The 17,395-nt window shown below is 46.7% G+C and overlaps 1 protein-coding gene across 4 annotated transcripts; it reads right to left on the bottom strand.

Moving 5' to 3' along the window:
* Positions 1-567: 567 nt before the first annotated feature.
* On the bottom strand, positions 568-17,185 carry NCLN (nicalin). Of its 4 annotated transcripts, none has more exons than XM_024222334.2 (15): positions 16,969-17,185; positions 11,977-12,167; positions 11,606-11,750; positions 10,582-10,676; positions 9,499-9,579; positions 9,173-9,276; positions 8,237-8,325; positions 7,277-7,416; positions 6,468-6,646; positions 6,075-6,162; positions 5,929-5,967; positions 5,646-5,809; positions 4,760-4,813; positions 4,579-4,657; positions 568-1,087 (listed from the first exon to the last, which is right to left on the bottom strand). In XM_024222334.2, the coding sequence occupies exons 1-15, from the start codon at positions 17,147-17,149 to the stop codon at positions 1,028-1,030; spliced, it is 1,689 nt and encodes a 562-aa protein (XP_024078102.1). In that variant the 5' UTR covers positions 17,150-17,185; the 3' UTR covers positions 568-1,027. The 4 variants fall into 4 exon arrangements, with proteins under 4 accessions (XP_024078102.1, XP_024078109.1, XP_024078115.1 ...); XM_024222341.2 differs by having other exon boundaries at positions 568-1,067; XM_024222347.3 differs by lacking the exon at positions 16,969-17,185 and adding an exon at positions 16,397-16,696.
* Between the last annotated feature and the right edge of the window lie 210 nt (positions 17,186-17,395).

The raw sequence follows: 17,395 nt of genomic DNA, 5'->3' as shown, positions 1-17,395 counted from the left end.
CTGAGATGAAGGTGAACAGGACTAAAATCTGCCCAACTGCAAGTGGAAAGAGAAAGGAATGGAAGCGAATGGATTACTGACCAGAGATCATGGCAGGAACGAGGTCACTCCTGCTTATATTATTACTATAACCATCAAACTGTTTAAACATACAGAATGGCTTTAGACCTGATCCTGCAGCAACTCTAAACTTAGAAACCCCTTAAAAAAAAAAAAGGAAACACACCCGCCCACATCAGTGAGAGTTAAGCACAGAGTGGAGACAGCATCAAACTGAGGGATATAAACCTCAAAGGAACCTGGGCATAGCGGAATGCAGCCTCCAGCTGAGGGAGAAAAACATGCTATGGAAGGAATCCTATTGTGGCAACCAGTTAATGATCCTTTCTCATTTCCCAATCAGATTAACAGTCAAGATCGTTTACAGTGCACTTCCAAAGAGAGAACCGGTTATTGCACTGTCCAAAGAAAATGCAATAAGCTGTCTGCTGAAGACACTGCTTGCTGAGCGCTCCCTTCCTGGTGCCAGGGAGGGAGCTGAAGGAAGAGGTGCAGGATGAAACGTGCTAATAATTATCTTTTAATTTACATGTGCACATTTTTTTAAAAAAAAAAACGAGTGCTCTGAGTCCAGTTGGGTGGGCAGAGCTGTCCGTCCCTTCGCCCCGTGGATTCAGCCTCCAAGCTGGTTGTATGGCACATGTCTGTGAAACCAGGTTCAGCACCTTCACACTTACAGAAACTTCTTGTTCGGCGGAAACTTTACATCAGCCATTCAGTGTTTAAACAATCTGCAGGGATTGACCAAGTCTCTGCACGTCTCCCTCGCCACAAAATGAAGGAAAATGGGCAAGTTGGGGGGAGACCTAAAGAAGGTGCACAAGAGTTGGAAGTTCTGTTAATCTCTGCTTTCCTCCAGGAGGGTTAGAGGAGAGAGGGAGAAATGGCAGGAGCCAGTGGAAGGCAGATGCTCCTGCTGGGTTCACCGGTGGCTCAGTGCTGCTCGATGGGTTGGTGATTTGTCACTTCACTGCTGCTTGGATTTAAGGGATAACCTCTGTACCGTCCTGTAAAGGAGACCAAAGTGCTAGAAAGGGGAGGGGGGGGAAAGAGTAGTGAGTCCATGTCAGTGCTAGCAAACAGGCAATGTGTGTTCTTTTCTGCTCACAGGGAAGAAGGAGCTCGTTAGGAGGCTGGAGGCAGTGCTAGCATATAAATGCAATATCTGCCTCCGGGCTGAGTTCACACCCATATCCCTACCCTAAGGAGAACTCTGCCTCCTTCTGGATAGATCTGCTCAGGGCTTGGCAAACAATGCTCAGTTGTTACAGTACAGCAAATGAAACCAGGGTTCTAAGGAAAGAACAATGAATTACTTACAGAAACGCCCACTGGGCCTGCCTGCATTACCATTATGAACTCCTATTTTCATGGAGAATTGCCATGAGTATTTGCTGTTGATCTGCAATCAGTACTTGTGGAACCTGCTCCGGCTCCAATTGAAATAGATGGCAAAACTCCCACTGACTTCAGTGCATATGATCTGGCCCACTGATAGTAACACTTGGCTTGTAATGATTTTGGGATTGCAAAACCAACAGGTAAAACCACAGATTAAGGCCAACCACTAATCCTTTAACATGGGCTTATCTTTTGCAGTTTTAGAAATCATTGAAAAACCCATGTGATTCCCATTTTCTTTTAAACGGCCACTGCGGATATTCAACAAATACTTGGTTACAAACCCAAACCTTAGCAGTAGCCTCCAAATGACCCATCATCAATCTAGCTAACCAATAAGAAATAAATGGGTGGACAGGACCATTTGAATTATACAACAGTATTTGTGCTTTTCTTTCTATTTAATATGATTGTTAATATACAAAAAAGACATTCATCAAATGGTGGGTGTTTCCTGAAGCATCTAACTTAAAAAAAGAAATGACAAAAGAAAAAAAGGCTTGTTATGAAGCAAGAGGATTAGGTACAGACTGACCCAACATAGTTCCCCCTTTCATTGAGCATTGATCAGGAGTCAGACTCACAATGGTCTCTGTGACACTTCACCCCATATTCTTCATGGTGATATTATTATATGATTATGGCATAGTTAGGATGTATTTTATGCAAGATAGGCCATGTGAGATATCATTGGAAAGGTTATGATTTGCTGAATATGATTATCTTATTTGTAGGCACGTATCATTTTTGTATCTGAAGCTAGGAATATTGACTACGTATCTCTATTACAAATGTGTTTACACCTGGGGAATGCCCACTAGACAAGATGCTTTCATTCTGAAAACCTGGCTGGGGAAGGGCCATTAGCGAAAACAATAGGCCTCAGAAGAAGCTTATCTCCCACCTGGGAGCCTTCCTGAGGCTGCTGCTGCTGCGACGCTACAGGGACATGTGATCAGGTCACCTGGTGCTGGACTCCATCTTGGGATATCAGTGTTTTTCCACTGACTGGCATGGGAACCAAGCTTTGAAACCAAAAGTATTTAAGGCAGGGGAGTGACATCATCGTGGTTCTTCACTGACTCCTCACCCAAAGAGACTTCTGGAAACACCTGAGGAACCAAGACTGAACTGGGAGGGGAAGGGGGAGGAGGAGTGCTGGACCCACTAAAGGGATTTTCAGCCCGTGAATGGAACACCTGGGGATTCCAAGCTGTGAACAAGTGCAGCCTGCCCCTTAAGAATCTGCAACCTGCTTGTATCCTCACTTAGCGTGAGCATTTGCTATTCATATCGGCTCTATGTAGTATAGTAAGCTTAGTTTGCGTGTTTTGTTTATTTGCTAGGTAATCTGCTTCCATGTGTTTGCTATGCCTTATAACAGGGGTCGGCAACCTTTCAGAAGTGGTGTGCGTAGTCTTCATTTATTCACTCTAATTTAAGGTTTCGCGTGCCAGTCATACATTTTAAGAAGTTTTTAGAAGGTCTCTTTCTCTAAGTCTATAATATATAACTAAACTATTGTTGTATGTAAAGTAAATAAGGTTTTTAAAATGTTTAAGAAGCTTCATTTAAAATGAAATTAAAATGCAAAGCCCCCTGGACCGGTGGCCAGGACCCGGGCAGTGTGAGTGCCACTGAAAATCAGCTTGCGTGCCGCCTTCGGCACGCGTGCCACAGGTTGCCTACCCCTGCCTTATAATCACTTAAAATCTCTCTTTTGTAGTTAATAAACTTGTTTTTGCTTTGTCTAAAACCAGTGTGTGGGAGTCATAACTCGGGCAGAAAGCTGTTGTATATTCCTCTCCACATTGCGGGAGGGGATGAATTTCATGAGCTTACGCTGTACAGTTCCCTGTGCAGCACAAGACAGTATCATTTTGGGTTTGCACTCCAGAGGGGGGTGCACGCCTGAGTAGCTGGGAAGCTCCTTAGCTGGAGCCTTCCCATGCAGAGCTGATCACAGCATCTGCATGCAACTGCAGCTGGGTGTGTCCCTACCTGTATGTGTGCTGGTGACAGTGCAGGCTGGTCACAGCAGCACAGTGTAAAGGGAGCCCAGGCTGGTGGGTCACGGGGGCTCAGTAGAACCCCAGTTCCAGGTGGCACCCCGGGGGGAACCCGTCACAGTCTCATTATCGTGTCAAAAGTAATAGCTCCCTGAACCTACGGACAGGCCAACAAGCTTAGAATGTAACGTGCTTGTGAGATAAACTATCACCTGAACTTGTGCTTATTTATTTCATATGTACTGAATTGCTTGGGATGTCTCTTGATTTTATTCATGCAATCATTAAGGTTTCAAAAAATAGAGATTTTGATTTTTATTAATTGCACAAAATCGTAGAACCTTTTGTGCAGTCTGAATTCAGGCATCTGGAGCGCCGATGTTATGCACCTTAGTGTGTGACCTGACCTATCATGGGCTGTAAACTCTTACTACGACACGGCAGATTTAACTCAGATGTCTCAGGGCTGGTCTACATTAGAAGTGCTGCAGCTGCACCACTGTAGCACAGCTGATGAAGACGCTCTATGCCAAGGGGAGAGAACTCTCCCATCGGCATAATAAAACCACCTCCATGAGAGGCAGCAGTTATGTCAGCAGAAGCGCTGGTCACACTGGGACTTAGATAGGTGTAACTTACATCGCTCGGGGGGAGGTGGCTTATTCACACCCCATAGCAATGTAAGTGATACTAACATAAGTGGTAGTGTGTACAAGCCCTTTGCCTGAAGCCCATGCATGCTATTAGAGCTCAGAATTCAAGCTAGTCTCGTAACACATGCAGCATGCGTTTCCCTCACCAATGAAACCCATTGCTCCCCAAGAGAAGGATGCTGCTCTAGGTTAGTTCCACATCAGGATTATGCTCCGGAGCTAGAAGGGAGCTGAATTATGAGCCTGATAACACAGTGAAGACACCCATGGAAGTGAAAACACCAGCACCAGAAGAGTTAATGGGTCGCAAAAATCAGGGGTCCTCTCTCATCCAGAGAAGACTGTCTCTCACACTCTGAGTTTGACCTGAAGGCCACTAAAGCATACCTGGCTCATACACTCTTATAGTTTAAAGAGGAAGTGAATGAATAGAAGGATCACTCCTTTTTTCTCACCTGGACTGCAACATAGGCAACTCCGAGGTAGGCTACTATACAGAGAGCCAGGAGCAGGTCAAAGATTGCTGGCTTGACCCTGAAATGGACCGACAAAGGGTGAGGTCACCAAAGGAGCTGAGCAAGATGAAATACCCAACCCTGCCTTAGACGAAATACCCAACCCTGCCTTAGTACATACCTGTATGCGTTCATCACTTGCTTCAACTGGTCGTAGAAAACAAACTCAGGGTCCCTGTGGAAAGAACGAGCTCTTCAGATGGTGCGACATTTCTGGGCATTGGTTCCAGAGGAAATAAAAACAGCCCCAGAACTCACTCATCTCCTGTCCCCCTCGCCACAGAAACAACCAACCAGTGACAGGCAAAGCTTGACAGCTTCACATACCCCTTTAAGCCAGTTTACAGCTCTCAGCAGCTACCCGGATAAACTAGTACTCATCACCCATCCCAACCAGAGAGAGAACCTTGGAAAGCCGAACCCCATTCTCAGGGGGCTGCAAAATGCTGTTTACTTACACACAAGAACAAGACTCTTTGCCCTCCATTTCCACACAAATTTTCAGCTGTCTCAAAGAGCAGATGCCCTGGAGACACCGCACTGGCTCACGAGCATCTTCATCCCAAGCAGCTAAATCAGGACGAGAGACTGCCTTGGTTTAAAAGCAGGCAATGCTCTCCTGGCGCCAGGAGACTGCTGCTCCTCTCTCACTGCCTTCAGACCGGGTACAGCATATCTAACCAAGTGGACTTCTGGAGAAGGAGGGGGCTGACCAGTGAAAAAAACAAACCCTCCCTCTTCACACTGATGAAGACAAGACTAATTATGCCCACTGGAATTCCTGGGAGTTCCTTAGAGAACTTCCTGTTAGAGAGTAAAGCACATGTGGCCAGACGGTACAGGTGCAGCAGGAAATGGGGGGTACAGTCACCCCACACGCTGAGGAGAACACCTGAGAAGCTGCTACTCTTGGAGGAGACAGGAATGCAATGACGGGGGAAGTCAGTTTAAGCATGTCAGGAGCAGACCAAATTTTCTCCCCCTCTCCATTCACCTGCCTCCCTTACCGTTTATCTGCCTTCACATGATGCTGCTTGACATCCTTCAGATAGCGGCTCATGTAATATTCTAAGGTGTTGAGGAAGGTGCTGTCTTTATCTACAAGCTGGGCCGCTCTGGGCTGACTGGTCAGCCAGTCCATCACGGACTCCAGCTGCTGCTGCTGGATCTGCTGCAGAACGAGGATACCAGAGAGAGAATTAGACAAACTTATGCTGCTGATCAAAGGTCTGTAGAGCACTTCACTCCCTCTCCCCACCAGGCTACGTCTATGCCCCCCTGCTCCCTTACCATCTGCTCTGTGAAGATCTGCAGGTCAGCAGGCGCCCCCTGCGAAGAGAGAAAAGGGATGCAGTTGCGAAAGCAGGCATGGTGGTTTAGAACTGGAAAGTCCTGGCCAATGGGCAGCGGGTGCATGTTGGGGGGGACAGTCTTACCTTCTCAGTGAGGTTGTAGATGACCCGAGTCAATGCCTCAGCAATGATCCTGGTGTTACGGGTTAGAGTCTTAGAGTCAACTCGTGACCTACAAGAGAAGGGAGGTGTAAATCTGGCTACGGTAACAGCTTCCTCTCAGGAAAGCTCTTTTCACTGCATACAACGATGGTGAAACGTCATCCATAAAGGAGGAAGCAGAGGGCGCCCAATCAAGACACAGTTATAGACCCAACACTCCCAGCTCTTGGTCTTGATTTCTCAGGGTTCCTGATGTGCTAACACCACTTGAGAAAGTTAAGACACTGGAACAATCATGCTTATAAAGTGCCTCTCGCCCACATGTCCATTCAACAACTGGTCTTCTGCTGGCGCCCTCCCCTCAGAGCCACTGACCTCAAGTCCATGATGCTGTTGCGCAGGCCGTCCCTGTGGCTCTCCAGGTGGGAGATGGTGAATGCAGGCAGGCGGCGGATCGCAAAACGCTCATGCTCCCATGCCAGCATGTCCTCAGCCAGGTTTATCTTCTTGTGCACCATGGAGAATTTCACTTCTGGAAACTGGCTCGCGACCACCTGTGGAAGAAGCCAAGCAGCCCAGGAAAAGGATGACCCAGAGGTCATGGAACAGATCCCTTCACTTCAGAACACATTCCCCATCCCTCTCAAAACCCAGGCTGGAGTTCTAGTGTTATAGATGGTTACACCTTCCCTCCCTCCGGCCTCATACCCAACAGGGGTATGTTTCTGTCAACGTCCTTCAGGAAGGGTTGGTTAAGGCAGATGCACCCGGAAAATACGTAGCAACCCTCGAAACCTGGCTTACAATATTAAAGCAACATTCTACAGTCACCAAGCTGCCGAGGCAGCCATCTGCCGCAGGAGCTGGCTAGTCACTTTGTACAAGCAAGAAGCTCTAAAAGGAACCATTGTATTAAGGAAAGGGAACTGACGCAGTCTGCTCCACATTGGATTCCTGAATGATAGGTAACTCCTTGCACCAAATCAAGGCCACCAGAAATGAGGCTTGGATGATATCAGGACTTCCTCCCTTCATCTCTTTTAGCCACATTAATTTCACACCCTCTATCCTTTATAGAAGCAGAAGAACTCCCCATAGCAATTCACCCCCAAATGCCCATCCATGCAGCACGTGCACAGCCCACCCTCCCCAACATGCCCAATGAAGTTGATGCTTTTCATTACCATCTCCAACTCCCTTAGAAAAGCATGCTGCAGGGTCCCCTCCTTGGGAGGTTTTGAGACGTGGAGGTAAAGACTGTTCCCTCTACCCAGGGTGTCAAGGCACAGAACAAACGCCACGTTATCCTGCAGCAAACTGGAATCTGAAACAAATGCAGCCAAACCCATGAAACGCCACTCCACGCTTTCGGGGCTAGACACATGTGCAGGACATATGGAGAAGAGATCTCCCAGCATGGTCAGGTATTACAGCTGCACAGTAAGGAGGCCAGTATGCACCCTGTACTCCTCTTACAACAGCTGCAACACAAATAGCATGGACGACACTTTACCATATATACCTTATAAGAGTGGTTCAGTACGGATTCAGCTGATATTAAAAGCCCATTCAACAAAACAAAACATGCACATAGGCAAAAATGGATATCTTCCATCTGAGGATCTCAAAGTGCCTTACCCCAATATTAATCCTCATAATCCTGTAGGAATAGATCAGTAACATTATCTTGATTATAGAGGGAAAAACTGAACCATCCAATGTCACACAGCAAGTCAGTGACAGTCAGGAAGAGAACCATCTCCCAATCCCAAGTCATGCTAGTCTGGGATTCCTTTGTGCATACTCACAGAAGATAATGGTTTCTCTCTGGAATGTACATTTGCTGGAGGAGTTCACTGCAGGCCCATTTTCCTAGTCCTGACGCACATACTTCTCATGTCCCTGGCATTTCCCTCAACCATACAGCCCCAAGAGAATCACATTCTCTCCAGAGAGCACAGAACACATACAGCGATCTAATCTTTGGCCTGCAAATGGCATCACAGTCTCTGAAGTTAGTTTACCCACCCCACTCCCTACCCTAACTTATCACAGCACAAATAGTGGATGCTTTCACTGCTGAAGTTGCTCCACCCAGCTAAGCCTGCAGGACACTCTGCTCCCATCCTAGGTGTCTGTCTCACCTGTGTGATCCAAGTTGTCTTCCAACCACCTCTTGGTTCCTTGATAGTTAAATTTACCGCCTCCAGATGCAAAGAACAACAGATTATACCTGCCCACCAAGAAACAGGGAAAATATAGTTAGCAGAATTGACTTCTTGGCTGTGGTGGCAGCATGCCCAGCATCAGGAGAAGTAAAGAAGGACAGGGCATGGAATCCAAGTCGAATTTTGCCCAAAGACTAACTTTTGCGCATTACTATGAGCTGTATACTGTTAAGCACCCCTGAGTAAAATCATGAGTGTTTTTACTTTATATACCATATGCACTTAACTGCAACATCTATACAGGAATATGATCAAATCCACATCCTAACAGAACAGAAGGCAAGGAAATGCCTGCTGGAACACACAGTTCTTACTGAATATTTGGCACTTCTGTACTTTTACATTTCCAAGGCACTCTACAGACATTAACTAATCCCCTCTCCCCATCGCTCTGTGTCTCTAGCCTCACTTTGCTGATGGGGAAACCCAAACACACAAGTTAAGGAACTTGCCACGGGCCACACAGCAAGACAGTGGCAGAGCAGGTATCAGAGCACAAGAATTCCTGGCTCTTATCCTACCCTCAAGTCCACTAGATGATGCAGCCTCTGCCTTGCACAAAGCAAACTGATAAGCCACTGCAAGGAGAAGAAAGGAAAGAGCATGATATTTCATCTTTTTTCCAACACATCTGCTGTTCGTGAATTATTAGTTTTATTTCCTAACAGAGCTTGAGATAAAAGCACACAGGCAGCCTGGTTTCACCCTGCCAGCCCTGTCACTGTGCTAAGGGACTTTGCACGTAGAACACTTCACAGCTGCAGGATTGTTCACAAGTTCCTCTGACAGACAAAACCCCTTCCACGCGCCCACTCCCGCCCGTGCTCTCCGATGGAGAGTGCAGCTTCTTACCCAGCATGGGTACGTTTGTAGGTGTAGAGTCGAGAAAAGAGCCTGGCTAGCTCCAGTAGCCCAGAGATGCCACTGCCATTGGAGTCTGCACCATGAGACAGCCACTGCAGGAAGAGAACGGGAGACATAAAGACAAGGCTTCATGACCGTGCTCACCCACCCCACAGAGAACAGCTTCCACTGCAACACACTGACCTCACAGGCTCCTGCGGAAAGCACACTCCCTCCCGCCCCAACAGCCAGAGGGTGGAGAAGAGACAGGGATACGGGTCCCAGGAAGTAACCCATTAACAGAAACAGAGAGCTCCAAGAAAAATAATACTTACTGGGGCCACTCCGAAAGAATCATAATGGGCAACTATTACAATGGTGGGCAGGTCCTCTCCTCCCAGACCAGTCAGCCTCCCCTAGGGATGGAACACATAGGAGCATTACCCAGCATCCCCTCATAGAATCTCAGGGTTGGAAGGGACCTCAGGAGGTCATCTAGTCCAACCCCCTGCTCAAAGCAGGACCAACCCCAACTAAATCATCCCAGCCAGGGCTTTGTCAAGCCGGGCCTTAAAAACCTCTAAGGAAGGAGATTCCACCACCTCCCTAGGGAACCCATTCCAGTGCTTCACCACCCTCCTAGTGAAATAGTTTTTCCTAATATCCAACCTAAACCTCCCCCACTGCAACTTGAGACCATTACTCCTTGTTCTGTCATCTGCCACCACTGAGAACAGTCTAGATCCATCCTCTTTGGAACCCCCTTTCAGGTAGTTGAAAGCAGCTATCAAATCCCCCCTCATTCTTCTCTTCTGCAGACTAAACAATCCCAGTTCCCTCAGCCTCTCCTCATAAGTCATGTGCTCCAGCCCCCTAATCATTTTTGTTGCCCTCTGCTGAACTCTCTCCAATTTTTCCACATCCTTCTTGTAGAGTGGGGCCCAAAACTGGACACAGTACTCCAGATGAGGCCTCACCAAGGTCGAATAGAGGGGAATGATCACGTCCCTCGATCTGCTGGCAATGCCCCTACTTATACAGCCCAAAATGCCATTAGCCTTCTTGGCAACAAGGGCACACTGTTGACTCATCCCCTCCTGCATCACTCTGTTGCCTGGAGTACAGGGGCACAATAGACCACTCCTAACCATCACCCAGTCAATTTCTAACAGCCTCAGTGCTGAATCATACTCCCATTGACTTCCAGTACTGAGCCATTAACCAGCTTTCTGGCTTCTGAATCCAGAAAGGTAGAAAAGCTGCCTCTATGATGCGGCTGAAAAATCTCCGATTTCCTCTGAGGCGGCTTTAACTTTCAGTCTTTAGAAACACACAACTCAGTGAAGTCCCCATACAGAAAGGGCTTTCCGATAAACATTACCAGCCTAGATCCCAGTTCTGATCCATCTAGAACTCACCTCCAGGCTGGTTATGAGCCAGTCACTGACAGCTTTGCTCTGAGCCCCACTCGTAACCATCTGGAAGCCGTTGGCAGTCGCCGTGTGCAGCAGAACTAGAAAAAAGAATTCAATATACTGACACTGGAAGTGTGGGAGGGAAATCTTATCACTTTAATTCCCTTGATGGCTGATGAACAAAGAATCTAGCTTTGTCAAATAAGCCCATAACTTCTCCGGCTCACTGTTTATATTTCCACATCTAGTGACAAAGCAATTTAATTCTGTACAAAAATCTCAATACTTTGAACTTCTACAGCAACTTTCACCCCAGGATCCAAAAGCTGTTACAAACAATTAAGCCCAACGCTCTTGACAGATAGGTAAATATTAAAGCAATTTACAGTGGAGTAAACTAAGGTACTAAGTAAAAAGCAACAGAGGGTCCTGTGGCACCTTTGAGACTAACAGAAGTATTGGGAGCATAAGCTTTCATGGGTAAGAACCTCACTTCTTCAGATGCAAGTCATCTTGGTACTAAGTGTTTAAGTTACTTGCCCAAAGACAGAGTGATCAGTGGCCCAGCCAGGAATAGGGCCAAAGAGTTGTGACTCACAGTAACCTGCTATAGCCACTTAGAAAAAACAACTTTCCACCAAATTGTACTGAATTTGGCCCCTAGGCTGTTGCAAATGAGATGAAACAGAAATAAGGATTTCTATGGAACTAGGTTCCTAAATCATGTCACTCCAAGTAAAATAATAACTTGGCCCTTATACAGCCTTTTCGTCCACAGATCATTATCTCCAATTTGCAGATAGGGAAAGTGAGGCAAAGAAAGATTAAGTGATCTGTCCAAGTGACACATTAGGTGAGCTGGGAACAAAACGCAGGACTCCTGGGGTCAACCGCCTAGCCACTAGATCACATTGCATCTCCAGAATTTTGTGGAAACCTTTGCCTACCATTCTTAGGGACACCTGACTGAGGAACATTATTATGGCTCATTTTCTTCCTTTCAAACCCCCCTTTCGCAGCAACTCACCTTCAGCAGCTGAAGCTGAACCCTGTGATGTAGAAGCAACCTGTGTTTGTTCATAGATGGAGAGCAGCTCTTCATCCTCTACTGCAAAATAGACCGGCACAATGGTTTCCATGGCCAGCATTTCTGGCTCTATCTCCATGAATTGCTGAGAAGTTAGAAGGAGAGGGGCACACTTAGGCTCCATTGAACTTACAAGAAGGCAGGCGTACTAATGGCCAAAGCAGAGGGGCATAAGTCAAAGTTTTAAACTTAACCTTGACAGAGTAAAAACCCCGTCAAACCACAATTGGGAGTTTCAGTCACTATATTGTACCTGAATCTTTGCTCCCTTTCTCCAATAACAGCATCTCTCTGTCTGGAGCGATATTTACCCTGACAACATCCTGCGGCAGCGCTGACATGGCCTTGGGCAAGATGATCACCACGGCCCCAGCTGACTGGCGGAGAGCCTTCTGGTACTGCTCATACGAGAAATCCACTAGCCGCATCATCACGCAGCGGCGGCTCAACACGTCCGCCTCTACAGTGCGGGCCTCTGTGTTTAACACTGCATTCCTGGTGCCTGCAGGGAAGGAGAAGAGGATGAGATCTAGCCGATGGTCTTGTCAATACCAGCATCCTGTTCCCAGAACACTCTCCATGCTAACCAGCCTTGACTATCTCCACAGTCATCAACAGAGACAGGTATTTGTAATCACTTAAGTTATTCCTTTCTCCCTTCCCCATTCCTTTTGAACACCTTCAGTTTTCCCCCTTTCCCCTGTGGGACACACTAATCATCTGCCCCTGGGATCCTAAGCCCACAATGGGCACGTTAAGAGACAGTCACTGTGCACTCATCTACACCGGTTACAACCACATTTGTAGAACCATATTCTGACATGCTCACCTGACTGTTACTGATACAGTACACGCAAACCCACACAGCACAACGATATATGAGATCTGTTTGCTTCTCTGCACCTACCACCTATGTCAGTACCAGTGCTTTCTGGGAAAATCTGGGCAGTGGGTTGTTCAGGCAACTGCATCCTCTGGCTTTGCGAATAGCTTCCCTGAGAGCACAGGGATCAAGCTGAATGGAAATGCCAACAGACAGCGCAGTCTGAGATAATATATGAAAAGGTGTTGGCTATACATGCATAACTTATTCAGAATATAAAATCGGAAATTTGGAATTGTGGAAAATTGATAAGGGAAGCAAAGGGACACAAGGAGAAATCTATGTTCAGCAGAGTTAAGGACAAAAAGGAGTTCTTTAACTATATTAGGAACAAAAAGAATCCCGACAGTGGCATTGGTCCATTACCAGATGGAATTGATAGAATTATCAATAACAATGCAGGAAAGGCAGAAGTGTTCAATAAATATTTCTGTTCTGTATTTGGGGAAAAACATAATATAGTCTCATCATATGGTAATGATAACACTCTTTCCATTCCACTAGTATCTCTGGAGGATGTTAAACAGAAGCTACTAAAGTGAGACATTTTTAAATCAGCAGATCCAGATAAATTGCATCCAAAAGTTTTTAAAAAGCTGGCTGAGAAGCTCACAGGGCCATTAATGTTGATTTTCAATAAGTCTTGATGCACTGGGGAAGTTCAAGAAAACTGGAAGAAAGCTAATGTTGTGCCGATTTTTAAAAAGGGTAAACGAGATGACCCAGGAAATTATAGGCCTGTCAGCCTGACATTGATCCCTGACAAAGATAACAGAGTGGCTAATACGGGACTTGATTAATGAAGAATTAAAGGAGGATAATATAATTAATGCAAATCAACATAGGTTTATGGAAAACAGATCCTGTCAAACTGACCTGATATCTTTTCTTGATGAGATTACAAGTTTGATTGATAAAGGTAACAGTGTTGATATAATATATCTAGACTTCTCTAAGGCGTTTGACTTGGTACCACATGACATTTTGATTAAAAACTAGAACGATATAAAATTAACATGACACACATTAAATGGATTAAAAACTGGCTAACAGATAGGTTTCAAAATTAATTGTAAACAGGATATCGCCATCAAGTGGGTGTGTTTCCAGTGGGGTCCAACAGGGATCATTTTTTGTCCCTATGCTATTTAACATTTTTATCAGTGGCCTGGAAGAAAAAGAAATCATCACTGATCAAATTTACAAATGACACAAAAATTGGAGAAGTGGTAAATAATGAAGAGGACAGGTCACTGATTCAAAGCTATCTGGATCACTTGGTACACTGGGTGGAAGCAAACAATGGGTAAATGTAAATGTATACATCTACAAACAAAGAATTAGGCCACACTTATAGGACGGGAGACTGTATTTTTAAGTCAGTCATGCCAAAAAGGTGCATGATGTCAGTATTTTTAAGTCAGTCAACATGCTTGAACATGGCAGTACCCCAATTCACATTAGTCTTGCCTGCATGGATCGTGAAGGTCAGGGCTAGCCCTGCTTACATGGTTACTTGTCTACAGAGGAAAGGCCAAACCTCTTTACAATGTAAGCACAGGGTTTTTTTTACTGTTCATGTCCCAATGATGGCAGCGCATCCGGGAACTGCATTACACCTTTACACAACAGCGTTTAAACATGGTCTTTGTTAGCAGAGTTCCACCACAGTTTCCCTGAGCAGTGGGAACGTTTTTATTCTTCCTGAGTGCTGCATTTCATGCCCCACTGCATGAAGATACATAGTGCAGCGTGTAATGCAGCCTCAGTCCCGCAATCAGATCCATAGAGTTTATGGTCAGAAGGATCATCTAGTTTGGCCTTCCGTATAACACAAGCTATAGAATTTTCTCTAGTTACCCCTGCTTGAGCCCAACTAGTACAGACCTCTGCCCCTGCACAGACACAGGGATCTACACCAGTGGATCAGATTGCATGATCAGAGGGGCCTATATCTATAATACACCTCCCAGACAAACAAATCTCCCCATGCTCATCAGGAAAACCATGCAACAATCCCAAGAGCAACGACTGTTTACATGGTTGTAACTAGCATATTCTGTTCCCAGCATGGATCTCAGTTAGATGTTGCTGCAGTGTGAGCTCAACATTGTTTTCTTTGATACTACAAGAAAGAGCTACTTTTTGTAATTTCTCAGAGACAAATGAAATATGTATATAATTATTTATAATCTGAAGGACTCTATTTTAATAAAATTAGAAGCAAATCAAACTCTGTTCTTAACCTGCTTCAGGCTCAATCTTTTTAAAAAAAACCTAGTTGATCCCATTGGAAAGAAATTTGAGAGTTTGGAACAACAAAAAGCTTTTGCCCCAAAGGACATCTGGCCTCAGAACACACACAGAATGGGAACATTAGCTACCCAAAGCGTTTTGCAAGGGATAAAGAGAAGACACAATTCACTTAGCTAACCAGAAAAAGAAACAGCATTAAAAGTTAATCGCAGGCATCTTAAAAATCAATATACTGCTTTTCTAAGAGTCCGAGAACTCGGAATCAGAGAGAGCTGTTGTGAACACTTGCTTGGATTTAATATTCTTACAGCTGAAGTCAAAGCCAACTGAAATTTGTGCACAGTGCCTCCTATTAAACCTGCCAGCGAAGACTTATTGCAGTCTGAAGAGATCTAGGTCAGTATCTCCACGAGAGAACACAGCTATGACCTAATGAAGTTCTCAAGAATGGAGGTTTGAACATTGGCAATGATTAAACTCTAGTTCAAAAATAATCACAAGGATCCAGTCCATTCATATATTCCATAGGCCAAAATCCGACTAGGGGTAGAATTTACAAGGCACATAGATCTAGCGAACACTGTTTCGCCTTTAGTGCTGTTTAATCTTATGGAATTTCAGAAATATCTAGAGATTCAATCCCCAAAGTTCTATGACATGAATCTGGGGCTGGATCAGGGATACCTAAGTATTTCTGGATGTCTGAAGCTTTAGACCACAATGACAAAAAATTGTAAGATCCACACAGGAGCAGAATATAAACCCTAATTTGGAAGAAGATCACTAGGAACAGAGCCCTTAGAAACCATACCTTGGTTCCATGTTATTCAGCATTTGAGAAGGGAAAAGGTTATAACATTTAAGAAATTCATGATGGATATTATATTTCTGACTCAAGACAAGATGTTGAGCAACCAATAAGAACGTAAAGTTCAAGAACATCAGGACTAAGAGAAAGATGAGGGAAATGTAATGTGAAGAAAGGGCTGGGGAATAGATTGGAGAAGGGACTAGAACTTTCAGACCAGGGAGCAGTGAGGCATATGTCAGGAGGAAGGAAAAAAGTGAAAACTGAATAGCTCAGGAAGGAGGAAAGTTGACCTCTAAACAGAAAGGAGAGGACAAGTCAAAGGCATATGAACAGAACAATTTAGGTGCCAAATTCTTCAACATAAGAGACTGCAACTCTACTGAAGCCAGACCAGGGCTTAAACCAGGGCTGGATTTAGCCCTAGGAGTGGGAGAAGAACTTTGTAATAATAGAACTGAGCTATCTGCAACATTGAAGTGTTGTGCAAGAGGCACCCTGGTGCAGCATTACAGGAAACTTCAGTTGCGGCCAAGCAGCCAGCGCTCACTTGCTCGGTGACCTCTGGAGATGCCCTTAACCCTTCTCCTGGCTTCTGTTAAAGCAGCTGTAAATCTGGGTGAAAAGTAAAAAACCTCATTGGAAGCCAGATGCTAAATCTAAGCTGGGTTCCTCAGCTAAATGAAGTTAGCAGCACAGACAGGACATCAGCTGATTTATGACAGCGATTAAAGCCTGTGGGGGGTGGAAGCAGGGAAGAGAGAAGCCCCCACACAGTGCTCACCGGAGACCATATTGCCAAACAAGGGGCTTCCTGTACGGGCCACAGCCAGTGGAGCGCAAAGCCATGTCCAGAAGCTGGTGCTTGAAGTACTGCCCCGTTCTCCGACAGAGCCCTCTATGCCCAGTGGCACTTGTTCGTTTCATTAGGCCAAAGCAGTCAACGGAAAAAGTGGCTGAGCCCCAGGTGAGGGTGAAGCAAGGCTGCCATGGGATGAGACCTGGCAGGATGTGCCAAGGCAGATACCGTGGTGACAGGTCAGGTGGGCATCAGGGCAGGCCTAGGATAGACAGATCAGGGGGCAGAGCCGAGCCGAGCCAGGCCAGGCGGGGGGGAGGGAGTCCGGGGCTCACTCACCGTAGGGCTGCCCCGGGGCTGTGGGGGCGGGCCCGGGGAAGCCGGGCCCTGGGGGGGCGGAGGGGGGAGCGGGGGTAGCCGAGCCGGGCCTGGCCGGGCCGGGCCCGGCGCTCACTCACCGTAGGGCTGCCCCGGGGCTGTGTGTGGGGGCGGGGAAGCCAGGCCGGGCCGGGCCCGGGGGGAGCGGGGAAGCCAGGCCGGGCCCGGCGCTCACTCACCGTAGGGCTGCCCGCCCAGCTCGTACTGCTGCATGCGATAGACGGTGAACTCGTGGGCGGCCTCGGCGGCGGGCGGCGGCCCCAGCAGCAGCAGCACGGCCGGCACGAAGAGCAGGAAGCTGAGCGGCAGGCACGAGGCCTTCAGCACCGACTCCAGCACCTCGCCCGCCTCTTCCAGCATCGCCCCGGCTCCCTCACACCCGGCCACCCGCCGCAGCCTGCAGGCACCGCACGGACAGCCCGGCTGAGGGGGCCTCGCCCGCAAGCGCTCACGGGAGATGGAGTCCTGCCAGGGGGAGGGGCCCGGATGGGGGCGGAGGCCTAGCCCCGGGGGCTGCTGGGAGTTGTAGTCCTCTATAGGCGCGTTCCTTGCCAGGGCTGCTGGGAGTTGTAGTTGAAATACTTTCCTCATGGAAAAAGCAACAGA

Source organism: Terrapene carolina, unplaced genomic scaffold, assembly GCF_002925995.2.
Source record: "Terrapene carolina triunguis isolate 2854851 unplaced genomic scaffold, T_m_triunguis-2.0 Scaffold194, whole genome shotgun sequence".
In the NCBI taxonomy this organism is placed as follows: Eukaryota; Metazoa; Chordata; order Testudines; family Emydidae; genus Terrapene; species Terrapene triunguis.
The sequence above is the reverse complement of the archived record's forward strand: the minus strand, read 5'-3'. Positions and strand labels throughout refer to the sequence as shown.